We start from the raw sequence: 27,501 nt of genomic DNA on the forward strand, positions 1-27,501 counted from the left end.
CCGATGCCGGGCGGTGGGGGGGAAAAGCCTCCTTCCCCCGCCCGGCATCAGAGCGAAGCTCCGATGCCGGGCGGTGGGGGGGAAAAGCCTCCTTCCCCCGCCCGGCATCAGAGCGAAGCTCCGATGCCGGGCGGTGGGGGGGAAAAGCCTCCTTCCCCCGCCCGGCATCAGAGCGAAGCTCCGATGCCGGGAGGTGGGGGGGAAAAGCCTCCTTCCCCCGCCCGGCATCAGAGCGAAGCTCCGATGCCGGGAGGTGGGGGGGAAAAGCCTCCTTCCCCCGCCCGGCATCAGAGCGAAGCTCCGATGCCGGGAGGTGGGGGGGGAAAGCCTCCTTCCCCCGCCCGGCATCAGAGCGAAGCTCCGATGCCGGGAGGTGGGGGGGGAAAGCCTCCTTCCCCCGCCCGGCATCAGAGCGAAGCTCCGATGCCGGGCGGTGGGGGGGAAAAGCCTCCTTCCCCCGCCCGGCATCAGAGCGAAGCTCCGATGCCGGGAGGTGGGGGGGAAAAGCCTCCTTCCCCCGCCCGGCATCAGAGCGAAGCTCCGATGCCGGGAGGTGGGGGGGGAAAGCCTCCTTCCCCCGCCCGGCATCAGAGCGAAGCTCCGATGCCGGGAGGTGGGGGGGAAAGCCTCCTTCCCCCGCCCGGCATCAGAGCGAAGCTCCGATGCCGGGAGGTGGGGGGGAAAAGCCTCCTTCCCCCGCCCGGCATCAGAGCGAAGCTCCGATGCCGGGAGGTGGGGGGGGGAAAGCCTCCTTCCCCCGCCCGGCATCAGAGCGAAGCTCCGATGCCGGGAGGTGGGGGGGAAAAGCCTCCTTCCCCCGCCCGGCATCAGAGCGAAGCTCCGATGCCGGGAGGTGGGGGGGAAAAGCCTCCTTCCCCCGCCCGGCATCAGAGCGAAGCTCCGATGCCGGGAGGTGGGGGGGGAAAGCCTCCTTCCCCCGCCCGGCATCAGAGCGAAGCTCCGATGCCGGGAGGTGGGGGGGAAAAGCCTCCTTCCCCCGCCCGGCATCAGAGCGAAGCTCCGATGCCGGGAGGTGGGGGGGGAAAGCCTCCTTCCCCCGCCCGGCATCAGAGCGAAGCTCCGATGCCGGGAGGTGGGGGGGAAAAGCCTCCTTCCCCCGCCCGGCATCAGAGCGAAGCTCCGATGCCGGGAGGTGGGGGGGAAAAGCCTCCTTCCCCCGCCCGGCATCAGAGCGAAGCTCCGATGCCGGGCGGTGGGGGGGGAAAAGCCTCCTTCCCCCGCCTGGCATCAGAACGAAGCTCCGATGCCGGGAGGTGGGGGGGAAAAGCCTCCTTTCCCCCGCCCGGCCTCAGAACGAAGCTCCGATGCCGGGGCGGGGGGAAGCCTTCTCCCGCCGCCCGGATGGCTTTCCTGAAGACTTGGGGTGGGAGGAGGGTTTTCCTTCCCACTGCCAACATTCAGAATGCTGTTCTGAATGTTGGCGGTGCGGAGGAAAAACCCTCCTCCCACGCAAGCCCCGGGAACAGAGGGAAAGCGCTGCGCGCCTTCCCCTCTGTTCCCGTACCTGTCCTGAAGGCTTGCGGTGCGGAGAAAAGCCCTTCTCTGCACCGCCAGCCTGGCAAGCGGTTTCCCTAGGAACGCATTAATTGATTTTCAATGCATTCCTATGGGAAACCGTGCTTCGCAAGACGAAAAACTCGCAAGAAGAAAAAACTTGCGGAACCAATTAATTTCGTCTTGCGAGGCACCACTGTATAGGATTCTTCCTTTCAGCACTATGGCAGAGAGCAAAGACCACTTTTTAAAACCTCTCCAAGTTTCCGAAAGTTATTCAAGCCTTTGAATCGCATCTTTAGTAAATCAGTAATTTAAGAAAGGTAACTATTTATTTTGAAAATATTATACATAAAGTGCAGATATAAGTCATGCCAATATGCAGCATTTTTTTTTCAGAAGACTAACTTTGAATAAACGGCTAATGTCATAGTTGGGTCCATCAAGGCTGACTATCTTACTGAATTTTGTATGCCTCTACAGGAGTGTCACATTCCCTGTACTTCAGAGCTCCTGCTGAATGTCACTCAAAGCAACTGTCAATCTTTTAATTTTCTCTTCCATGGCCTTTTTATTGCTTGCAGTCTCTTGCAAGAGTTGACGCATTTCTTCTTCAACTTGGTAAACCTGAAATAAAATTTACATCTGTTATAAATGACACCCTTGTGAACTTGTGGTCTGTTTGTGCAATGAAAGATACGTAAAATATAATAGGAAGTTACAACATTATTTCTGAAAATGTTATAGAAACAAGGTAGGTAGAAGTTTGAAATTGGCTGAAGAGGTTACATTTGTGAAAGCACCAACATACATTTCATGTAGACTACATAAAAGGTAATGCCTATCGTGCAAAACCTATTACACTTTAAAAAGTTAAATATATACTTTAAATGTATACATTATACAATACATACCTGAAACATTAATGGGTTGCAACCAGGGAAAAGCATACATACAGCAGCTGATGGAAGCCGACTGCCTTTTCAGACACCTCCCGGCTTAGTCGGATTTCCCAACCCAGAGGTTTTCAACCTTTTTGAGTCCGCAGCTCCCTTCAACCAACTACATTCTCTCTGTGGCATCCCTGTGGGGCTCAGGAGCCCTATTAAGTCACCCCTTGCCTGCAGAGCTGGCAGCCTCTCACCCGTTCTCAAACACCCTCCCCTTGTGGAGGCCTCCTCTCCTCTCCCCTCTCCTTGGGAGTCCCTGGGTCTCTGAGCTCCCCTCCATTCGCCTGCAGAGCTTATAGCCAGGGCTGCTGCAGTATACAGCTGTGCAAGCCTTTGGGAGGCAGAGACACGAAAGAGCATCAGAGGAGGGAGGGAAGGAAAGAGGGACAGAGGTCCCGTGGCACCCCTGAGCACCATTCAAGGCACCCCAGGGAGCCCACAGCACACTGATTGAAAACCACTGCCCCAACCCTTATTTTTTGGGGGGGAGGATATGGGCTACTGGGGAAGAGAAGAAAGTCAGCTTCTGCCAACCCCCTTCTGTAGGCTTTTATTTAGATCCATTCCAATTTTCAGTAAAAGTTCCTCACAAAGACAGAGGACCACTACCAAGTACCTGCACCCACTAGAGAACACATTCATTCTTGAACTAATTTCACACAAACTTCCAAAAGTTTCCTAAATGGGGAAAAAAGGGTCTCTAGCAGCCCTTTCATTTGATTTTTTACGAATGAACAACCAACCACCATTACTGAGAATTATGCAGTGTGCTTTTCTAGATCTCTCAGTACACATATGACTTTCAGCAAGGCATCACTCGTCAACCTTAAGGCCACGTGAATACTATTCAGTAATAGGCAACAGCCAGCCCATAGAAGCTTTACAGGTTAAGCCCCATCATCTTGAATACAGACTGTGAGTAAATGGTAGTGGGTGACATTGTCAAAAGCACAAATTTTATGTATTTTTTTCTGATCCAACTATATCAGAAGGTTGGATTTCCATATCCTGCATCCGCTGATCATTCTTCTGCAGTAGCTGCAGTAATCAAGGCGTTATCTACACATTGTTAGCAAACAAAAACTAGTAGATTTATTTGCTTAACATATTTTTTAAAAGTGAAGCAACATTTGGGTGCTTTTAGCATTATCTATCACCTTTTCATTTGCTGCCGCAATTTGCCGTTGTTTTTCATTTGCTAGCTGCAGCAATTCTGCTTGATGCGCTGCTTGCGTTGATTCAAGTTGTCTTCGGAAAGCATCATCCATAGAATGTAGCTTTTCCACCACTGCCCTAAACACAAAATGAACTCTTAAACCTTATATCTATATCACTATTGGGATATGCATGTTGTGTAGACAACTATTCTCTTACAGTCAGAAAAAATATTCTTTACTAAGTACATCCTAGTAACTCGTTCACATATTGTAAAGCAGCATTTTCTGACTGGATTTTTTCTACTGTAATCTCAATTTTCTAGATATTTTGTTACAGAAACCACATTAGCAGAGACAGTGTATGTATACACTAGAAATTTGGAGAAATGTGTGAAGGGGGGAAAGCATGGATCTGTTGCAAGTTTAAACCATAAACCTCTGGGATGCCATCCATGCTTCCCATGAACAGAATTCCTCACTCAGGAAGCTCTGCTGAAAGGAAGAGGGTTGGGGGGGGCAGAAGGCAAATTTCCTCACCACCCACATTATTTTAATTCCTCTGGTGCAGCTGTTAGAAGGCAAAAGGGCCTATAGAGTAAGCAGTAATCAGAAAAAAATGGCTTCCACCACATACTTCCAACCAAAACCTCTGTTGGATTGGAATTCCTTCAGTGAATGGAAAGAACCCTTTTTATTTTTTTCCCACAGATAAAACAGAAATGTACTAGGTTTCCACAGGAGAACTCTCTTTTTACAAATACCAACCAATATTTATGTCACCTCCTAGAGTTCATAAAATTGGGCTAAAGAATTGCTTTCAAATTTTGTCAGGCTACAGGTGGTCCTTTATGAATTTTCAATTTAATTAGGGATAAAAACAAACAGTATTGTAATGACAGGTGTGAGCACCTTTCACCAATGGAAGTTCCAATATATGTCCATACTGCAAACGAGAAGCTTCCCCCAAAGCCACAACCTCCATTCAGGAAAGAAAATTTCTTCCTCTAATTTATCTGAAAGACACCCTGTTCTGCAAGATCTTTCATGAAGAATACATACACCAAAAATATGACTGTCTTGAATGAATTCACAGTAATACAATCAGAAAGACAAATATAGCAACTTACTTTTGTGCCTGAATACTTTTATCTCTCTCCTCAATCAGCTGCTTCTCTTTCATATCAAAATTTTCTTTCATTTGTTTGACTTGTGCTTCCAATTTGCTCAACAATCCTCCTTTATCTTGCCACTTTTTATTCATTGCACTGAAATGTAATGGACATTTTCACAGAAGCTTCAGAGACTTACTCGTACTACAATGAAAACTATATCCCTACTTTTCAAGTTTTTGTAATGGGAAAAGAAAAGTTACAGCTTCCCATCCTGCCTCAATATGGCTTACTGACACTTTAGCATTACTAATATTAATTTAGCAGCATTTAAGACATTACTAGTTAGTACCTATAAGCTTTCTTGATCTCTTCGAGCTCTGTTTCTTTTTCCTGCAACTGCTGTTTGAGTTCCTCTTTCCTCTCATTTTGCCTTTCCAATTTTTCCATGAGATCATCCAACTGAGTCTCTCTTCCCTCTAGCTGCACCTGAAGTCTCTTCTGCATTTCAGTACTTTCTTCGCGGTGCTTTCTTATCTGCTCATCTCGGTCCTGTGAGGCCTTGAAAACAATTTTATCAATATATTTGCCCTGGACCACAGCTAAAACTTCAAGGTTCAAAATGGATCAACAGGAAAAACTCTGCTTACTCAGTCTCCTATAGTTAAAAGCAGAGGACGCTTGCCAGAAAAGAATGGCCATTATACCTCTATCACTTGATAACATTTGAAGACAACCCATGCACAATTGTTGTGCCATTTCTATGCTTTCCTCTCATCATTACAAGAACCTTTACTGTATTCAATATCTGTTTTCAGGCAAGTTTGTTAAAAAAACCAACTCTTACTTCTTTCAACTTTCTAATCGTTTCTGTTTGATCCTCCACTATTTTAGACTTAATCTTCAATGCGTCGTTGTTGCGCTCGTTTTGTTTTCTCAGAGTCTCATTCTCACTGGTTAGTGCTTCTATTTTGGCTTCCAGTTTTCCCCGATCTTGAGCAAGAGATGCTCCTGAGGAGGGAGACACAAAACAAAGTCTACCTTTTCAGTGCTGCAGATAATGAAGTTAATTTGTCGTGTTAACAGACTGCAAAGCAATCAAAACCACCCCACTCTTCTTCGTGTCTGAAAATTAACATTGGGCATCCAGGCTTTCTTAAATGCCTCTTTGTTTAGGCTACTGTAGTAACTGTTTGAAAACTGTTAACCTGCTTAGCTTAAGAAAGAAAAAGCACACCCAAGTCTCATTAACAGAACAACCTGTTCTTAGTAAATAGTATTTTGGAAATTAATTTCTGGAAAATCATGATACTGCTGGAAGGACACCTAGACACTTTCAGCAGCTCTTATGTGTGTGATACAGGAGCATGCCAGGTTGGGGATGCATGCCTCTACTGTGTAAAGCACTACCAAAACATAAAGCTGTGATGCATTAGGAAATAGATGCAAGCAATGCAGCTACGGAGCTTTTTGCCAGTACAGCCCATTGCAACACCATTAGAATGTAGACACTTTGCATTCTTACAGAGGCTTAACATGCAGGTTTAAGTTTCACTTTGTTCTTTATCAGCATCCTACCAAAGCAGAATACAGGTATTTACCCTGTTGCGCCAACTCTTGTCCCCATATTTTCCTCTCCGCTTTTAATCCGTCAATTACAGATTCCTGGGCTGTTATCTGTGAAATAAGTTTTGATTTCTCCTGTTTAAGAAGCTCAAGTTGAATAGTTGCCTGCTTATCTTCCTCCACCATATTTTCAAGAGTTCGGATTTGACTCTGACAAAAAGAAAAAGGACACATGCCATTGTGAAAGAAGGCTTTCACTGTATTTGAAGCTGCAGTGCCATTCAATGTTTCATGCTGTTGATTGACAACAGTCTTCTGTGTATTAACACAAAATGCAGTGTACAGAAGACAACATACAAAAGTTAGATAAGCCTATTAATGCATACTCTCAAGTTGTGTGTCGTTTCTTGCTTCGATCTGACTAATTCTGCAATCTTCATTTTTTGTTCTTTAACCATGGATGTCAGCTCTTGGATTAGGGTGGCCGATTGCTTTTCTTTTTGCAGAGACTGAGCAAGAAGATGCTTATGTTCTGCCAGCTCGGCAGCAACATTGTCAAAGCCTTCTTTAACCTATTTCAGCAAGGGGAAACAAATTGCAAATTATTAGAAAGGTTATTGCTACATATGAGTTATTTCTTACTCAATAAAAACTGCAATGTAACTTTCGAATGGACAAGAGGTTAATTTGAAAACACATGACATTAAACACCGAATATTACCTTGCATTTTAGGAATAGAGAGGCTCAGTATATATTGTTGGGGTTGGAACTTAACTGGTTAAGTTGTTCCCATGGTGCCTCAGCATTCTGACGTCAGCCTAGCAAGCTGGGAGGAGTTTGGGAGGAGTTTCTGTCTGTTCCCCTCTGGTCGTTGAGGGAGAAAGACGTAGCCTGTAATGGCGGAGAGGAGCCCAGGAAATCCCTGGGGGAATGTCGGAATAAAGAGCTGAAAAGGACAAACCTGGACTCTGTGTGTGTTTGTCTGGAAGCTAGGAAAAGGACGTGACAGTTTCTATCACCGCTGTGTTTAACTCTGCTAAGGTGTGACTGGAGCTACCGGACGACGGAGCTGAGTGGCGCAGCTGAGGGAAGCGCGCCGGACCGGGCTGCCATAAATAGCTAATTGAGGACCAATAAATCAATTAGCGGGGCCCCAATATCGTATTTCATCACATATATTCCAAATTAAGAACTAAAAATGGATGCTGAATATCACCAGTTAGCAAAAAAGAGAAAAGACTAAAAACTATATATAAAAGCTATAGTAAGTTCCTCAATTTAAAATAGAACTGAAATTAATGATAGCATGTAATATCTTAAAACTTAACTTTTAAGCACCTTTTCTTTGAGGATGCGGAAACTTTCAGGAAAAACATCACCAGTCATAATACATTTCTGAGCTGGAGGTGATCCTTTAAGCAGTATATGTTTGCTGAAGGATACTCTCAAGAGTTACTTGAATGAACTGAAGGAAGACAGTGGCTAAGCATTTAAAACCAGGGTTCCTTCTATAGCTAAGTCAGCTCTTCTGCAGGCACAGAAAAAGTGTTTGGAGTTGTTTAGGGGTGAGATGTAATGTAACACAAGTGGGCATCTACAGGGCTTCTTCCTCCTCTCTTCCTGCCTGCAGTCCCCAAAATCTGCTCCAGAGAATTGGAGGATACTGTGCAGCAGATTTTGGGGGCGTACAGGAGGGCTGGAGAGGCTTGCCTTGTTGTACAGTGGAACCTTGGTTTTCAAGCGTCTCGGAAGCTTAACATTTCGGAACCCGAACGCAGAAAACCCAGGAGTAATCGCTTCCGTTTTTGAACGCACCTTGGAAGTAGAACTGCTTTCCGAGGCGTGTTTTTCATTTTCCCCCACTGACTTTGCAGCCAGCCCGTTGATCCTCGGTTTCTGAACATTTCGGAAGTCAAACAGTCTTCCGGAACAGATTCCCTTCAAAAACCGAGGTTCCACTGTACAAGCAGATTTCTGTTGCATAAGTGAGCAGCTGTTGCACTAGAATGGGAAAAATAGGTATTTCTAAGAGTAAAATGAGTGTGGGGAGAATGAAGACTAGTTTTATAAGTTTTTTAAACTTTATGAAATTACTTCCTATAACACATTAGTTAGTTGCTAAAATATAATTATTGCGGTATGTGTGCAATGTATTTTTGCTTGACACAATTTAGCTTGGAAGTATCTGAAAATTTAAAAAATATATACAATACACTGATTTAAGTCAATAAAAACACAAAGCCTTCAATTTTATGCACACTTACCTGAGAGTAAATCTCACTGGGACTTATTTTTGAGTAGATGTATCTAGGCTTGCACTGTCAAGTTTCTTAATTTTGTAACTTGACAAGTGCAATCTTATCCACGTCTACACAGATGCGAGCAGCATTGAGTTCAATGGGATTTGCTCCAAAATCAGTGTGTATTGCAGCCTCAAAGTTTGCATAAAAGCACTAATCAATCTTATAGCAGCTAATTAACAGATGTTTGTTTGTTATTTAGTTATTAAATTTGTATACTGCCCTTCATCCGTAGATCTCAGGACGGTTCGCAACATAAAATTACAATATAAAACCCCCCAAAATATATGGATCTTATTGATTGTATTTATTTATTAAATTTATTTTTTTTATATATAAAATATTTATTAAGATTTTCAAAATATTACAAAATAGAAAAAATAAAAAAGAAGAAAATACAAAAGAGGGGAAAAAGTGGTTAAAAACAACTCAATCTTTCCATTACTTATTTTTCATTAGCTTGTTTCCCGGACCTCCTCACGCCTCCCTTTTTTGTATTCCAGTTCGGTTTGTTGGTTCAGCAAATTTACTTATTAAATTTATATGCTGATATATCTTCCTCCCAAAGAAACCCAGGACAGCAAACACATGTGTGATAAAATAACACAATAAAAATACACAGATAAAATAAAATGGAGTTCCAGAGCACAGACTCTTTACAAATGTGGAATGAACTTATTGTTGCAAATCATTTCTGTTTTAGCAGAATTCCTAATATAGATCTCCTCATACACTTTCTATTTCTTACCTCAGTAAATCTTCTGGCCTCTATCGTTAATGCAAAACGAAACTCATCCTCTAGATCCTTATACTTTTGGTGCAGCAGAGTATTCTTCCCCTGCAGTTCTTTAATATGATGTTCGTGCCTCTGCTGCTCTCTGGCCACTTCTTTTGACAAAGCTTCTTGGAATTCTGAGCCGGTCAATGTAACTCTAGTTTCAAGTTCTTTTCTGGAATAACAAGACCTATGAGTAAGAAGCTACACAGTAAAATAAATGAGGAGTGCATGTCTGCAGATGGGAGTTCTTCCATACAGTGGTACCTCGGGTTACATACGCTTCAGGTTACATACGCTTCAGGTTACAGACTCCACTAACCCAGAAATAGTGCTTCAGGTTAAGAACTTTGCTTCAAGATGAGAATAGAAATCATGCGGCGGCAGCAAGAGGCCCCATTAGCTAAAGTGGTGCTTCAGGTTAAGAATGGTTTCAGGTTAAGAACGGACCTCCGGAACGAATTAAGTTCTTAACCCGAGGTACCACTGTACTTCTTAGTTCTTAGACACCACGCATGCGGAGATGAGGCTCAAACGGTTCTTCAGATCACAGATGTTAATTCAGATACAAGACTGCCTGGATAGCACTTCACTTACAACCATTTCTTACCACAAGGACTTGCTTCCTTTAAAAAGGCATCTTTGTCAGTTTATAATCTTTCTAAAAACAGCGAATGGTAGTTTTGGTTTGCTGGGAAAACCTAATGAATTCTTCTTTATGAAGTACAGAATTAACTGTCTCTGCACTCTCTCTCTTTTAATAGAATATTCTACTGTATGACACAAAGCTGACCTTTTTTTTTTAATGCACAACTAATGTATACCCGTGCTTTCTGGATTGTCTTGAGACACATACCTGTGTTCCTGCTCTCTCAGCATAAGAAGTTCATGGACTTGTTCCACCTTCTCTTTTTGTTGCTGCAAAGAAATTCGAAGCAATTGCACTTCTCTCTCTGAAGCTGAAACTTTTAATTCTGCAGCTTGAATTTGCTTCCTCTGTGCAATGTATCAAAGGAAGATAAGGAACACACTATCATGGTTGCTGAGAGTTGGTACTACAAGCAAAACATCTTGGCGGAGCTGCCAGCTTCACCATGAGACATCATAGAAATCTTTCTGGCTAGCATGTACTCCTACCCCCTAAAAAACCCATGAAGCAATTGGGCTTGAAAACAGCCTTATGTCAGTAGCAATGCAAGAGAGTTTCAAGTCAAATTGCCATGCGGTTTTGTGTGTGTGTGTGTGTGTGTGTGTGTGTGTGTGTGTGAGAGAGAGAGAGAGAGAGAGAGAGAGAGATTGGCAGGCAGGCAGGCAGAGGCAGCAGAGATTGAAGATGGAGAATTAAGCATCAATATTTCTATCCTCAGCTGCAAACTCCATGAAGATCTGGCTTTGGTTTTGTCCTCCTTTCCTATATCTGCTTTTTGATGTAGCACAACTAGCATGTGGCACTGGGAGTTGGGCAGAAGGTACCATGGCTCTCAGGCTGAAAGAGCTTCCCCTCCCATGGAATACACTTTTACATTACTCCCCATGCCCCCCAATCACATCTTTCATTGTTTGGCTCACACTCATATCCATAGTACCATTCAATAGCTTTATTCAACATAAAGTTGAACATAAATAGCCACACATCCCTGCAATTATACAGGAAGCTTTTGAAGGTCTTTCAAATTTCAGTGATGCCCTGTGCAAGGTCAAGGATAGCCCCCCCATCGCCTTCCGTTCTGCTTAATACACTATGTATGTCATAGTTGTAACATCCTGTGGTGCCCCCTAGGCTCAGTGCCCGCTGTAGCGGAACTGGTTGTGCTGCCCTATAGCCAACTCTAGCTTTTGTATGAATGGAGCTGCACAAGGTTTACTATGTGGCAGCAATTTTTCCAGCTGTAGAGATTACAGGAGCTGGATATGGTGATGCTCTCCCGATGCAAATGCAGGGTTATTTAGTTCTTTGCTCGATGTCATGTTACATCAGCAATGGGAGAATGAAAATACTGATACTCCAGTACTAGAACACACCAGATAAAACAGAATCTTAACATGCCAATGGTCTTAACCAAAATATGCTCTAGAAAATTTTGAGTTCCAAATCTATGTAGGAGACAGAATTTTGGCAGGTGCAACTCATCATGCAGAGGTGTTGAGAGATAAGATAAAATAGACCAGTCCTCCCTTACACCTGATTAACTGAACTGTAAGTACTTATTTTCTTATTGTACCTCTGAAGCTTGCCGCTGTGCTCTTTGAGTCTCCACTTTGGACAGCGTTTCTTCTAAAGTCTGAAGTGCCTTTTGTTGATCCTCCACTTTATGTCGTGATTGATCTAGTTCCCTGTGAAGTCGTTCAACTTCGTCTTTCAGATGCTGAATGTCCACCTGAAGTTTGGTTTTCGCATTTCTTTCTCTCAAAACCAGCTCTTTTAGCCTGAAAAACATCCCGTTCATTCAAAATCACTACTTTTTCAAAGTAAGAAGTGGCGCTGTTTAGGAATGTATGAAGAGATGCCACCATAGTATTGTATAGCTTTCGATACTCGGTGTATCACTTAAGGTCAAATCACAGTTGGCATTTCCAAAGCATATAGGCAAGCCATGCTTTAAACCTGCTCATCTGCTCCCCGACTCCCAGTACTCAGCTTCTGACATTCACTCCCATCTCCATGGAACAGCAACCTCCAAAAGCAAAGGGCCAGACATAACTATGGCTTGTCCATTCAGATATCATGCCAGAACAGTTCAGCTTCCTTAACCATGATTTGGCATGATGTCTAAGTTGAGCTGTAGTTAGACAATGGATTTATTTTTTACATATTAAAATTATTATATACCACCTTTAAAAACCAAGGCAGATTATAGGAAAATAAAAAAAGCCATTTTAAAAAGCCATATCAGCAAACATCAGTTGCTATTAAAATAGCCAGAAATGCTAGGATCCAGTATTAACAGTCAGGAAAAGCTTGGGTGAAAAGGTATGTTTTTAGTCACTGGCAGATGCACCCAATAGTCGGTGCCTAAGTGATCTCCGGTCAAATTACTGTTTCCTACAATATTTGTCATGCTCCCAACCTAAGCAATGAGCTGTATTAATAGTTGATAGAACTAAGTGAGGAGGGGAAAGCTTTTCCAGAAGGGCAATGAGAAAGCACTCAAAGTTCAAGAGGCAGAACTGTAAATATTTAACTCAGGAGTTAAATTATCTGCCTAAAACTATTGGCATATACTTTGGCATCCAGCTTTGTCCAGTTTCAGCATTTCTGCATCAAGCTTGTAGAAGACCTTTTGTTGCTGTATTCCAAGTGAGATTCTATCTGGCACAGTAGTGCCCATGCTAAATTGCAGGGTTTCAGGGAGGAGCATTTTTCAGTCTTACCTGGAGAAGCCAAGGATTGAGCATGGAACATTTCACATGCAAAGCATATTCCTCTACCACTGAGCTATGGCCTCCTTGTCAAATCCTCATAGCAAGGTCCAGGTATGTCCATTAGGGTTGTGCATATTCCAACATCCTCACAAGCACAGAACACACAAAACTTGACAATAGATGCTGAATTCAGCAGCTTGGCTTTTACTTTCCTTCACAAAAAAACAAGCAACTTTCCTGTTCTTATAGGCTGAAAAGGATGTGGAATTATCCAAGTGACAAACATTCAGAAGAAGGTGAGTGGGAACTGCAAAGGTAGCTTAATAGCAAACACAGCCCAATATATATTTTAAGTGGGCATGTTCATCGTCAGGAAATAATGGCTTGATTCACACATTACACTAAGCCATGGTTTGTTTGACAAACCACAAGTTTGCCACAAGTATGAAGTTGTCCCACAGATGATCACACAAACCACTTCAGAGGATTCTAGAAACCATGGCTTGTTTCTACAAAGTTTGTTCTGCAGCTGCTATGGCCTTTGTAGTTTCGTGATCAAACAAACTTTAGCTAAGGAAGGGTTTGTATGTAATGTCAAGTCACAGTTAAAACAAACCAAGGTGCACAAGCCAACAGCAACAAGCTATGCCTTCACATATTGTTGGCAGTAACAAACTATAGTTAAGCCACAGGGAAGGGCTCGGATGATTTTTTTAAAAGCCCATTGGTTAATAAACCAAGAATTAGCATTTTGTGCAAACCAGACCAATATCTGAAATGCAATGTTGTAAAAGTAATATTCTTTTTATGAAGGATAAACTATGCATAGAAGTTTTGCAAATAATCCTCAGAGTTATTTGCATATATTCAAATGCCAGAAGTGCTAAGAAGGATTTTTCAAGCACACTTCAAAATTATTTGAAGGCAAGGTCAATTATAATATTGCTAATAGTATCACCCTGATGACGAGGTTGATCAGTTTTCTGAAAAGCTGCCCCTCCAGCCACCTTTGACACAATGTGTTCTTCTGTTGAAGAGCAGTAGCACAGAACAGGATTGTGGAAGATTTATAGCCTAAAACACACTGAAAGTTATTGATTTGCAAACAAACCTATAGACACCTACAGAAACTTGTTGTATTTTATTGCTCTAAAATACTCCCTCTCTGTTGCCTGAAGAAATGCAAGTGGGGGAAAACCGGTAATAAATTAATTTTCAGAAGGTCATTTGAACATGCTGGATCCTTACCGGTCTGTAGTATACACAGCCATACTTTGAATACCCTTTTCTTCTTTTGCTTGGTCCTGCAGCTCTTTGATATTTTCTCTCAGTTTCTTTTCAGCTTGTTCAGCCTTCCACCTTTTCTCTCTCTCCTGATCCAGCTCTTGAATCAGTGCCTGAACAAGACAGAGATCCCATATATTCCAAAGGAGAAACTACAAATGCAGAAGAATTGCTTCTACTAAGAAGAAAGGTGGATGCATTTTGGGGCAGGAAGGGTGTTGGTGCAGTAGGGAGATGATAGACACCCACTTTATTCTCCCGAAAGATTACGTGCTATATGGCCATGACTCTGACACTGCCGGCCGCTACACTGTAGGAAGGGTTTAAAAACTAGGCTACTAGACAGTTATGGCAAAGGGATTGCTTTCGCTTAACAACTAACAAATCCCAACTTTAAAAACCAATATTGGGCATATCAAGAAATGATCTACTTCAGCTCCAAATAAGTAGAGGAATGAAGGTTAGCAAAGGTAAAGTCTAGTAATGCTGGAAAAGAAACATTGGGTTTCATAAAAGCATGAGAATGTCCGTGTGGCAATGGCAGTCAGGTGCATATTGCAAAAGAAGAGCCAGTTTTGAGGTTCAAAACAGCAAGTAGAATGCTGAAGGAGGTGCTGATGCAAGGAAAAAACACGAGAAAGCAGATGTGAGAGACGTACTGCACTTCAAAGTTTAGTCACTCTCTGTACCATAAGCTGCTTCTGAAAATATCTCTACAGATGTATTTCTGTGATCCTATAATGATATCTGTTAGGGATTGATTAGCTGCTTGTGCGTAAAAACGTGCTCCCTCAGAGTTTGTGCGACCCCACAAACCTCCGTGTGTGACGGAGCTCCTCAGACATGTCTGCTCTAGTCACTAGTAGTGTCCGACAGTGGCTGTCTGCGGAAGCGTTTCCAGCAAAGGAGCTCCTTAACGGAAACGCGTCTCCTGGACTCACGGCGTGACAGTTTCCGGCGAGGTGTGGGTCTCCCTATGGGAGACTCAGATACCTCCCCACTGTTCTCGCTGGAAGCGTCCCTGAGCCCTCCCTCCTGCTCGCATTCCCTCAGAGATCCACTCCTCCCCCTGCTGGTCCCTGCTTCAGCTGTTGAGTCTCTTTCTTCCTCCCTGAGCCCCTCCACCACCTGATGCTCCGATGGCAGTTCCCTGACATCCACCTCCCCTCCAGGGCCCCCCTCACCCCCTCCCATTTCCTCTCCCCTGGGAGGTGAAGGGCTAAAACCCCGAAAAGAATCTTCCTCATCTTCCGACGTCTCGAACAATTCCCTCCATCGATCGTCGTCCTGGCTCGCTGAATCCTCTTCCTCTTCAGAATCTGGGAACCCCTCCAACTCCTCTTCCTCGTCGGTGGTGGCAAAGTATTCCCTTCGGAACCTCGCTACAGGCTGAGGTTTACGTGGGAACCTCTGATGAAAAGTCTCTATTAAAACTTCGTCATTGACATCCTCTGCCCTAACCCAGGTGTTTTCCGACTCCGGTTCCCCTTCCCACATTACCAAATACTCTACTTGATCTCCCTTCCACCTGGAATCGAGGATCTCCGCTACATAGTAGCTGTGTTCCTTCTCCTCCATTGCTGGTCCCCTAGTGACCCTCCCTTCACTGTCTCCTCTATACGGTGACAGCAACGACCTGTGAAAAACTGGGTGCAGCTTCATGTGGTTCGGTAACCGGAGCCTGAAAGCCACTGGATTGACCTGCTGCATGACTTCAAACGGACCCAGCCTTTTGGGTCTTAATTTCTTACAACCTCCTTTGAACGGCAACCCTTGGGTTGACAGCCACACCTGGTCCCCCACCCTGATGCTTTCACCTTCCCTTCTGTTTTTGTCTGCCTGCCTCTTATATTCCTCCTTAGCCCTGTTTAAGTTGAGTTGGAGCTGGCGATGGATCGCTTCCATTTCTTCAACGAACTGTTCAGCAGCTGGAACGCTCCAGTTCTCCCCCTCCCCCCCTGGGAAGGCTCTGGGATGGCACCCGTGATTAGCCAAAAAGGGGCTCATCCCCGTGGACACGTTCTCTGCATTGTTGTAGGCAAATTCTGCCAACGCCAGCTTCTCCACCCAATCATTCTCTCTGTCATTAACATAACACCGCAAATATTGTTGGAGAACCCCATTTGCTCTTTCCGCCTGCCCGTTGGTTTCTGGATGACGGGCCGTTGAAAAATTAACCTCTACATGCAGTAAGCTCATGAGCTTCCTCCAGAACCTGGAAGTAAATTGTTTCCCTCGGTCTGAAACCACCCTCAAGGGGGCGCCATGCAACCGAAACACATTCTCTACAAACAATTTGGCTGTTTCTTCTGCTGTGACCGCATGTGAGCAGGCTATAAAGTGGGCCATTTTAGTTAACAGGTCTACTACAACCATGATGGCTGTTTTCCCTCTAGACCTTGGCAGATCAGTCATGAAATCTATTGCCACTGCTTCCCACGGTCTTTCAGGTGTGGGCAGTGGTTCTAATAAACCAGCCGGCGCCCGCCTCTCCCCCTTGGCTCTTTGGCATTGTTCACACCCTCTCACATACTCCCGCACATCTTCCCTGACCTTGGGCCACCAAAATTCCCTGGTAACCAGCCACATGGTCTTGTGTTGCCCAAAATGCCCTGCTGTGGGGCTATCGTGCAGCTGGTTGAGTACCTTCTCCCTCAATTCCCCTTCAGGTATATATAACGCTCCCTTATAATACAATGCCCCGTTTCTCTCCTCAAAACCACCGGATTTGTCTTCCTCCCTCCTGAGACCCCTGAGTTTGTCCTGGGCGTATGCATCATGCACCGTACCCTCTACCAATTCCCTTTGCCCCACCAACGTCGCCCCACACACCCAGCGGTCCTCTGGAATGATATGGGTTTCTTCGTGTGCTCCCTCCCCCTCCAAATATTCAGGTTTGCGTGAGAGAGCGTCCGCCCTAACATTCTCTGGGCCTGGCACGTAACAAATCTCAAAGTTAAATTTGGAGAACTCCTGGGCCCATCTTAACTGCCTTTGGTTGAGCACTCGCGCAGTTCTCCAGTACTCTAGATTTTTATGGTCCGTGCACACTTGCACCTTATGTTGTGCACCAACTAGCAGATGCCTCCATCTCCGGAACGCCTCATGAATAGCAAGAAGTTCTCGGTCGTACACCGTGTAGTTCCTCTCGGATTTGTTCAGCTTTCGCGAAAAGAAGGCACACGGTCGCCACTCTGACTCCTCCTTCCCCGGCTGCAGAAGAAGCACCGCCCCTATGGCTCTGTCAGATGCGTCTGTTTCAACCCTTAGCTTCTTTCGTAAATCCACATGCAGAAGTTGTTCTTCAGAGGCGAAGGCCCTTTTCAGCTCCTCAAACGCTCGCTCCGCCTCCGCCGTCCATACAAACTTCTTTTTACTGCTGAGACAGTCAGTGATGGGCGCCGTCAGATGGGCGAAGTTGCGGATGAACTTACGATAAAAGTTTCCAAACCCTAGGAACCTCTGCACATCCTTCTTGGTTTTGGGTGTTTTCCATTCCAGCACTGCCTGTACCTTGCCGGGATCCATGGCCAATCCCTTGTCTGACAGGCGGTACCCCAGGAATTCCACCTCCTTGGTATGGAACCGACACTTCTCCAGTTTCACCCACAGCCTGTTGGCTTGCAGTCTGCTCAACACTTCTCTGACGTCTCTCACATGTTGCTCCTCATTCTCCGAATACACCAACACATCATCTAGGAAAGCAACGCAATTCTTGTAGAGCAAAGGGCCCAGTACGTGGTTCATAAAAGATTGAAAACACGCTGAGCCTGCTTGTAATCCAAATGGCATAACGAGGTATTCAAATGCCCCCAAAGGGGTAAACATGGTGGTTTTCCATTCATCCCCTTTCCTTATGCGTATCAGGTTGTACGCCCCCCTTAGATCCAGCTTTGTAAAAATCTTTCCCTTCCTCACCCTGGTCAAAATATCATCAATCCTGGGCATAGGGAAAGCCACTGGTTCAGTCACTGCATTTAACCTCCTAAAATCACATACAAGTCTCGGCTTGTCCGCGTTTTTTTTGTCCACAAAAAACACTGGGCTACCCCCTGCTGCTTTGGACTCTCTGATGAAGCCTCTCTTCAGGTTCTTGTCAATAAACCCTCGCAACTCCTGCATTTCTCTGTCTGACATGGCATACAACTTGCCCACGGGAAGCTGTGCTCCAGGGAGTAAATTGATCTGGCAATCAAAGGGCCTATGAGGTGGTAGTTGGTCAGCTTCCTTCTCGCTGAACACGTCGCTGAGATCTGCATACTGTGGTGGTACCTTCACCTTCTCCATTACTTCAGTCCCTGCTAGGGTGGCTTGGGCCCCTGCTGAACCCTTTTCCCCTTTGCAGTGTTCTAAGCAATGTGCTGAACCAAAGGACACCACTCTTTGATGCCAGCCCACCAGCGGATCATGTAGAGCTAGCCAGCTCATTCCCAAAATAATGGGAGCGCCTCCCAGGGTGGCCACATTAAACGCTATCAGTTCTGTGTGCCTTGCCACCCTCATTATCATTGGGACAGTCTGCAAGCTGACTCCTCCTCCCAACAACTCCCTGCCATCGATCGTGGTCACCTGCAGGGGGTTGCTTAAAGGGATAGTCTGTATCTGGTGTTCAGCAGCAAACTCCTTGCTCATAAAATTGCAGGAGCTGCCTGAGTCCAATAGCGCCTTTATTTTTAGGGGGTGCCCATTTTGCAGCTCTAGCGACACTTCAATCACTAGAGCAGGTCGAGGAGCTTCTGGCACGGGCACTTTCACTGCTCTTTGGCCTGGCTGCAGTGCCCCGATTGTGGCAACCAGGCGTTGGCTTTTACCTGCTCCGTTCCCCCCTGTTCTCCCCCCTCAACAGCTCCCACCATCCCTTGCCATTCCTTCCTCTGGGGGCAGACTCTGGCAAAGTGGCCTGGCTGTTGGCAGAGATAGCATTTCCGGGCGCCCTTTCCCTCCTTCTTAGCCCCCTCGCTGGTTTTTGAAAATGCGCGCGCGCGCGCTGTTCCGATTTCCATCGGCTCTGCCGGCGGGAAAGCTGGCTCAGGAATGTCTGGAATGCGGAACTCCTTCCAACGTTCCCCTCTCCCTTCCCGCCTCTCCAAGGCTCTTGCCTCCTGCCGCGCTCCTATGGTCAGCGCAGATTTGGTCAGCTGATCCATAGACCCCGCCCTGGGGCTCCGTGACAGCTCGTCTTTCACCGCCGAAGAAAGACCTTCTTCAAATAGCATCTGAATGGGTGGCGCCGATAAATCCCAACCCAGTCTGTGAATCAGCATGGTAAACTCAGTCCAGTACTCACGGACAGATCGACTTCCCTGCTTGCAAGCCATTAGCTGTCTGCGTACCACCCCTTCCTCAATATCGCTGGAAAACATGATATCCATTGCACGAAAGAACTTCATTGTGTCCTTTAGTACGTCATTGTGCGTTGCCATTAGGGGTCGAACCCAGTCTCTCGCCCCTTTCTCAAGATGCCCAATTACGAAAGCAACTCGCGATTCCTCATCAGGGAACTCATCGAACTGCACATTAATGGCATATTGCATCTCTGTCCTAAAGGCATGGTAATCCTTGGGGTCCCCCCCAAATTTCTGCACCAATCCTGGTACCTTTCTGGGGAACTGAGTGGCTCTCCCCTTCTTGTCTGCATCCTGAGCCCTTCTCTCCTCCAGCCTCGCCGTCTGCAGCGCCAGTTGGACCTCCAACGCTCGGTATCTATCTTCCAAGCTTGGACCAGCTCCAGCCCCCGCTCCTCCGGTTCCGGTTGGTTCGCTCATGATGCTTTCTCTTGCACAGGCAGCGTACAGAGACTGTCGGACTGCTGTTAGGGATTGATTAGCTGCTTGTGCGTAAAAATGTGCTCCCTCAGAGTTTGTGCGACCCCACAAACCTCCGTGTGTGACGGAGCTCCTCAGACATGTCTGCTCTAGTCACTAGTAGTGTCCGACAGTGGCTGTCTGCGGAAGCGTTTCCAGCAAAGGAGCTCCTTAACGGAAACGCGTCTCCTGGACTCACGGCGTGACAGTTTCCGGCGAGGTGTGGGTCTCCCTATGGGAGACTCAGATACCTCCCCACTGTTCTCGCTGGAAGCGTCCCTGAGCCCTCCCTCCTGCTCGCATTCCCTCAGAGATCCACTCCTCCCCCTGCTGGTCCCTGCTTCAGCTGTTGAGTCTCTTTCTTCCTCCCTGAGCCCCTCCACCACCTGATGCTCCGATGGCAGTTCCCTGACAATATCTATAAGCTGATTCAGCTGCAAGAGATCCTGTGCTCAGTGGACCAACAGCTAGAACACTCATGTTGCCTTACAAGTTTAGGGGTTCTCTCCACTTCGATTTAGAAAGTTACTCCTACTTCTGTTGATCAATATTTATATTAGTGCCAGTTTTTATGGCTAGTGTGAAAACCATGTTAGCCTTAAGTACCTTGAAGTAATAAAAGAGTAAAATATACCTACCCTGTAAGTCGACTCTTCTTGAGTACTGGAATCTAAACATTTTAGTTTTTTCATTTGGTTTTTCTGCACACCCAAATTCTTGGGCGATCTCCCCACTAAATCTGAGCTCGGAACTTCTGAAGTTGGACTTGAATTTTCTTCCTCTTTAACTTGAGATCCTCGAGTTTTTGACTTTACACAAGTCTGCTCTCCTGCCCTAAAACGATACATAAATTAAACTCACACATCAATACTTGGACAAAAAACTTCCAGATGTTACCAAATGCATTTAGAATGCCTTCTAAATACTTAAAGGAGAATTTTATGTGCTTTTACTTGATCATAAACGAGCACACAAAACCATTTCTGTTGTATTTTTAACACCCAAGCTGCTCTCCGATTGAACTATTATTATTATTTATTAAATTTGTATATTGCCCTATACCTGCAGGTCTCAGGATAAAACCATGATATAAAAACACAGAATACATAAAATAAAGATAAAAACAGCCCCCCCAAACCCCCCCCCATTTTAAAAGGCCACTGAATGTCAGTCAACCAAAGGCCTGATTAAAGAGGAATGTTTTTGCCTGGTGCCTAAAGATATATAATGAAGGCACCAGGCAAAACTCCCTGGGGAAAGCATTCCACAAATGGGGAGCTATTGCAGAAATGGTCCATTCTTGTGTTGCCACACTCTGGACTTCTTGTGGAGGAGGCACAAAGGGCCTCAGAAGATGATCTCAGGGTACCAACTAGAAGTACCTAAAAGTCCACTGAAAACATTATTTTAGACATGCCTATTCAGAAATCCACCAAGTTCAATGAGGCTTACTCCCAAGTAAATGGGTAAAAGACTGCATGTGAATATGGAAGCACACATCAACAAACTGAAGATACCTGTCTGAAATTTTGCCTCTCTGAGAATGGTACTTTGTAGACGAAGTGGCTTTTCGATAACTGGGGATCTTGCTCCTTTTAGCTACCTTTCTGTTCTCTTTCCCACTTTCACCACCACTCTCTGAAGTGAGATCTGTGTCCCTTTTTGCTTTGAGAACATTAAGAGCAACGCCAGCCTTTGAAGCATTAGTCACCTAAAAATAAAAGGATTTAGAGCTCATTTTTTATCTTACTTGATCTTTAGACCTATTACTTTTAGACTGTCTTGGGTAGCTGATTACACTGAATGCCACTTACAGCAGGATAATCTGTGAAAATGTATTAACTCCAAAAGTAAGAAGTGTCCATTATTACTTCAAGCAGCAATTAAGCGAGGTTCTTCTTCCCTTTAAGTTCCCAAAATACCCAGCCTAAGCTCCTCAACTGCAAGCTTCAGCACTTTCCACTCAGACCATAAGAACAATTTTGCTCTCAAGCGCATGACTCATACTGCACTCTGAAGCTTATTCGCACTGCAGTTCTGGGACTACAGAAGCTCAAGTGGCTTGTTGATCACACTCTGTCTGAAGTCATGGACTACAGACCTTTCAATTCAGACCTTTGGTATTAAAGCAAGGAGAATGAGCCAGAAACAACCAAATGGGAAAAAAAATGGGTGGAGAAGTCAATTGTTTCAGGCAAGTCAGCTGGTAGCTTTGCTGCAGTCATCCCAAGCCTCTATAATAGGTGCACAAGATATAAACTATATCTATGTCACATAGAGCAACTGTTTCAATTGTAACTATGGCTGGATCTACACTGATCTATAAAAATGTTATTAAATACAGCATTATATAACTCTCAATGCAGTTTCCCATTGTCGAAGGCTCACTGCTCCACAGCGCCCTCTGTGTCTCATTTTAATAATGCATTTTAACGTTATAAACAACCAGTGTAGATCCATCTTACATTTGGGGAAGATCTGTAGCTCAGTGGTAGAACACCTGCCTTTCAGAACAACCCAAGTTTAATTCCCGGCACCTCCAGGTGAGGCTGGGAGAGATGCAAAGTCAATGTAGACAATACTGAACTAGATGGGACTATTGTCTGACCAGGTACAAGGCTGCTTCGTATGTTCCAATGCTCATCAGCAAACAGATATCTGTCAAGCCAGAGGGGGAAATGTAAACCGTTACCTTTTCCAGCAGCTGTGATATCTGTTCCTCTAGTTTTTTTATTCTTATGTCACTGTCCAGTTTAATTCTTTCTGGCTCGGAAGAGGATATGCCCTCAGGGGAAGAGCTAGTGGTGGGCCAGGTTGGCGTACAGGCACGCTGGCGAAACTGAGCTAACACCTCATCAATACGGGGTGTCATCACTGGCAAATTGATACAAGTCTGTTTAAAAGAAACAAAGCATAAGTGATGAGGAGTGAGGGGGGGGAACGTACCCTGCTTTGACATTTTCAAAGACAAAAAGGCCCCCCTCCACACACATGCAGGAGTCACAGCACCTCATCTTCATCTGCAGGAGAACTGGATGAAGCCAAGCAGTCCAAAAGGCCTTCTAAGCACTTCAGATCTGTTGAATTTGCTTCTGCCAAGTTTACTGGTTCACCAAATATATTCCTTCCATCTAGGATGGTTAGCTGGGGTAAAGCCTGAAGGAGGATCTCTCTGTAGCCTAAGAAGAACAGAGAAGCTATTAAGCTCCATGCTTCAGTCTAAACATCACCAACAGTGAGGCAAATTCATTTCAGTATAGCATATCTGACTATCCCAATACCAGAGGGATGGGGAACCAGTTTCCCTACCAGATGCTTTGGGCTACGACTCCCCATCATCCCAAACAATTGGCTGTGCTGGCTGAGGCTGATGGGAGTTGGAATCAAGTACAGTGGTACCTCGGGTTACATACGCTTCAGGTTACATACGCTTCAGGTTACAGACGCCGCTAACCCAAAAATAGTACCTCAGGTTAAGAACTTTGCTTCAGGATGAGAACAGAATTCGTCTTCCGGTGGCACAGCAGCAGCAGGAGACCCCATTAGCTAAAGAGGTGCTTCAGGTTAAGAACAGTTTCAGGTTAAGAACGGACCTCCGGAACAAATTAAGTACATAACCCGAGGTACCACTATATCTGGAGGGTCACAGGTTCCCTATCCTTGTATTATCTGAAACATCATTCACTGAAGAACTAAATTATAGGCTCCAATCCATTCCCAAGATGTTTTTCTGGCAGGCGAAAGCCTCAACCGCTCGCAGAAGGGCTATTTCTGAATGGAGCAAAAGAGCACAGCATGAGAAGATTTCAAAGCAGTTCTGCTGTTTGCGCAAGCTCTTTCTCAAGACTTTTTCATTGTTCACTGAACTTTATATGGTACAGTCTGCGTCTTTCTTCTCAGCATGTTTTTTTATATTGCAATGCACCCTTATGAATATTTTGCTTATTAAAATACTTATAACCCGCCCTATAATGGATCTCAGGGCAGAATACGAAAACAGCAAATTGCAAACCTGCTATAGCCATTAATTTTAAAATCAAGCAAACATCAATACTAAGCTGCAGTCAAAGGTTTCCCCGGTGCTGAACTAAGATCAACGCTAGCGTCAGCCTGGCCTCTGAGGGGGAAACATTCTATAACTGGGGTGCCACAGCCACGCTGCAAGAAGTCTTCTACAACCTTAGCACAATAATTCATGGACCAACACATGTGCTTTTCTCTTTCTGCCAACAGTTATCTGGATCCAAGTCATGATCTGGTGATCAGCTGGAAATGCCGATCTTCAAAATGCAAATAGAGTGAGTCATAAATGTTTCCTGTGCACTACTCTTACCTATTTTTGCACACACTGGATTACTTTTCCCACTCTTCTCCAAAGAAAGATTTGACAGGTACTGTAATCCCACCAAGCACTGGAGTAAATGGTTAATATTACTTATACAATTGCCGTGTAGCTCAAGAGAACTAATTTTAAAATTGGCTCCACGAAGGTACAAAAGTCCTGTAAAAACAGACACAGTATGTCAAAAAACATTTTCAACAAGAAGGTGTGTAAAGACAAGGAAATCCCTTCTGGATCAAGCCAAGGGCTCATCTAGACCAGGATCATGGTCTCACAATGGCCAAATATGATTCTCAGCAACTGGAATTTGGAAGCATAGTGGAGGTAAAACACAGGCATCCTGGCTAGTAGCCACTGATGGTCTCAGCCTCCTTGAATTTGTCTAATCCCCTGTTGACGCCACCCAAGTTGGTAGCCATCACTGTTTCCTGAGGGAATGAGTTCTGTAGCTGAAATGATGTGTTATGTGGAAAAAGTAATTCCTTTTAGAATAAACCACTTTTCTTCCTTTCCTTTTGTAAAATACCCCATGAACACTTTATTGGCAATTGTTAGATGTATGCAGCGGCAATAACAATTCTCGCAAAGCCATCATGGGAGTTAAGTCACATCAAACATAGTAAGACTTACTTCCAAGTAGATATGCAGAGGGATGAGCTGCAAAAATCTCTTACCTGTAAGGTCATGTATGCGGTTGTAAGACAAATTCAATCTAGTTAAGTTAAACAGCTTTTCCAGTCCTGGGAAAGAAAAAGGTAAAACAAAAAAATCACTGACCACAGAGATCAGGTAAAGAATATATGCCATTAAGATAATTTAGAAAAAAGATAAAGTCGCAACAGTTACAGGGGTCCACAGTTTAGGGTTGGTCGGCAGCCATGCCAGAATTTATGGTTACTGTCTCTTGTTCCTGACCTCACATTATGTCCCTAGTGTCCTGGGCTCCTTCGGGAGGAAGAGTGGGATATAAATTTAATAAACAAATTATGTCTCCAGTTCTGAGGTCCAACACAATTGTAAGACGACACTCCCACCACTTTCTATCTCAGCTTGGAACTGGGGAAGGAAGCAGAGGATTGTTTGAGGACTGGGCTAGCAAAGCACTTGGAGCATCTTGACAGAGTTGCCAAGCACCACCATAGGAATCCACAACTTTCCAATCCAGCTTGGAGGTGGGGAAGAGAGGGGTCTTCCTCTTATAATTAATTATAAAACAAAATAGCATGTGCTTTTATAAGAATGTTTAACTAAGTCTGGGAGAAAGGCATAAATGAATAAAATAAACTATAAACAATAAACAACAACAACAACAACAATAATAATAATAAGCTATTGGAAGTTCACAAGCCAGTGGGTTGTGTTTGAGTGAGAAACGAACAAGTTACAAACCAGGTGTAGGGTACCGGATGTTGCTGAACTACAACTCCCAACATCCCCAGTCATTGGCTATGCTTGTTAGGGCTGATGAGAGCTGCAGTCCAGCAACACTGGGAGGGCCAGAGGTTCCCCACCCCTGCCATAAACTAGAGTTTGCATTGAACAAACAGTAAACCAGCACACACTGTTGAACTGCTCCTACTGCATTCCTCCTGAGCACAAGTAGGAGCAACAAACCACAAGCCTTGGCTTATTGTAACATGTGAACCAGGATTTGGAGTTTATTTCCTCTCTAAGCAAACCAAGATTTGAAGCCAAGCACTGGTTCACACACTGTAGTAAGCCAAGGCTTGTGATTTGTTACTCCTGCTTGCACTAGCACTGATTTTCCGTGTCACCCAAACACAGTCATTACATGCAACATGCACACTAGGAACAGAAAACCAGTCAAGCCAAGGACTAACCTTCAACCTTTGTTATCAAGTTGCAGGCTAAGTTTAAGGTACGCAGGTTGGTCAGGGAACTCAGCCCTTCAATCTGATGTATGCAATTGGATGAGAGATCCAGATGCTGCAAGTTCAACATATGACCAAGACTTTCAATTTTGGAGATCTGGTTACTGTGCAAGTTGAGCGTGTGAAGTTCTGAGCTTAAAGGTATCTCCGCTAAACTACAAATGAAAAAGCAAATGGTATTAGGATGTAATAATTTTTTTTGGGGGGGGGGGAGGCAATAGAGAATCCTACCATAATTAATAAAAATAAGCAGTAAGTAGCCTATCTCAAATGGTCTGCAAGGCAGGTAAGCATGGTTATTTCCAGTGCTCAGGCCTGGCTCTCTACTCTGGCTACTTGTGCTCAGTTAGGCTGCACTCGCTTGGGGATGAAAGCCAATGTGATGTATGACCAGCTTTCTGCTTGGACTAGGGAGAGATGCAAGTTCAGATCCCCACGCAGTTGTGAAAAGTCAATGGAGGATCCTAGGCCAATTCTTCTTTCTCACTGCTACCCCACAGGGTTGTTGTTGTGAGAATTAAATGGTGGAACTGCCCATGCATTTTCACCCCGCTCTTCCCATAAGGTTCATCTCATCACAACTTCCAATCTTCACAAGCCTGTGAATTAGGGCTATGCGCTGTGGGTTAAACCACAGAGCCTAGGACTTGCCAATCAGATGGTCAGTGAGCGACGGGGTGAGCTCCCATTCCTCGGTCCCTGCTCCTGCAAACCTAGCAGTTCAAAAGCACGTCAAAGTGCAAGTAGATAAATAGGTACCGCTCCAGTGGGAAGGTAAACAGCATTTCCGTGCACTGCTCTGGTTCGCCAGAAGCAGCTTAGTCATGCTGGCCACATGACCCGGAAGCTGTACGCCGGCTCCCTCGGCCAGTAAAGCGAGATGAGTGCCACAACCCCAGAGTCGTCCGTGACTGGACCTAATGGTCAGGGGCCCCTTTACCCTGTGATTAGGACGGCCACCTGTCCATTCACTTAACCTTCATGTCTGAATGGGAATCTTAAACCCAGGCCTTACTGGACAGTTGGTTCCGTTGGGACATTCAATATACTTCCAACTAAGTAAAGGAACGCTCAGCGGAGCAATTTGGGGCCATTAATGTTAAAATGTCCACGGAGCCTCCCTCCCTGGATGCCCCAAGCACGTGCTTCTTTCGCTTGATGGTTCATCCTGCCCTGCTGGGACCCGAACCAACGGATTCCTGTATTGCGAGGGTTGGACTAGATGACCCCTGGGGAGCCCCGCCCAACTCTACGATTCCGTGACTCCGCTGCAGCCGCTCACCTCTTGACGCCTTTGTCCATGAGGCTGAGCTCCCCCGAGGCCGCTCCGGGCTCCGCCATCCCGCTCCCGTCGGCGCCGCCTCTTCCCTCGGAGCTGCCCCTCGCCCTCAGCCGCCGCGGCGTTTGCCGCCCTCCGCTTCAAATCCCTCCCACTCCGTCGCT

At 45.2% G+C, this 27,501-nt stretch overlaps 1 protein-coding gene across 3 annotated transcripts; it reads right to left on the bottom strand.

Moving 5' to 3' along the window:
• Positions 1-1,828: 1,828 nt before the first annotated feature.
• LRRCC1 (leucine rich repeat and coiled-coil centrosomal protein 1) lies at positions 1,829-27,501 on the bottom strand. 3 transcript variants are annotated; one of them, XM_083517227.1, is made up of 19 exons: positions 27,341-27,501; positions 26,008-26,213; positions 24,841-24,906; positions 24,158-24,325; positions 22,834-23,003; positions 22,517-22,717; positions 21,342-21,535; positions 20,463-20,658; positions 13,985-14,133; positions 11,596-11,800; positions 10,230-10,369; positions 9,347-9,548; positions 6,684-6,869; positions 6,333-6,507; positions 5,579-5,742; positions 5,084-5,292; positions 4,750-4,887; positions 3,623-3,758; positions 1,829-2,142 (listed from the first exon to the last, which is right to left on the bottom strand). In XM_083517227.1, the coding sequence occupies exons 1-19, from the start codon at positions 27,397-27,399 to the stop codon at positions 2,020-2,022; spliced, it is 3,087 nt and encodes a 1,028-aa protein (XP_083373353.1). In that variant the 5' UTR covers positions 27,400-27,501; the 3' UTR covers positions 1,829-2,019. The 3 variants fall into 3 exon arrangements, with proteins under 3 accessions (XP_083373353.1, XP_083373354.1, XP_083373355.1); XM_083517228.1 differs by having other exon boundaries at positions 10,230-10,291; positions 27,341-27,487; XM_083517229.1 differs by having other exon boundaries at positions 26,008-26,208; positions 27,341-27,424.

This window comes from Podarcis liolepis (assembly GCF_965112155.1).
Source record: "Podarcis liolepis genome assembly, chromosome: 8".
NCBI lineage: Eukaryota > Metazoa > Chordata > Lepidosauria > Squamata > Lacertidae > Podarcis > Podarcis liolepis.

What these genes read in the sequence shown, in the direction of transcription:
- LRRCC1 (XM_083517227.1), bottom strand. Translation starts at nt 27,399, where the DNA reads ATGGCGGAGCCCGGAGCGGCCTCGGGGGAGCTCAGCCTCATGGACAAA. An exon ending in CTTGATAACAAAGGTTGAAG is followed by an intron (nt 24,907 to 26,007) that starts GTTAGTCCTTGG and finishes TTTCTTTCCCAG; the next exon opens with GACTGGAAAAGCTGTTTAAC. An exon ending in CTGAGAGAGCAGGAACACAG is followed by an intron (nt 9,549 to 10,229) that starts GTATGTGTCTCA and finishes TTGTTATTCCAG; the next exon opens with AAAAGAACTTGAAACTAGAG.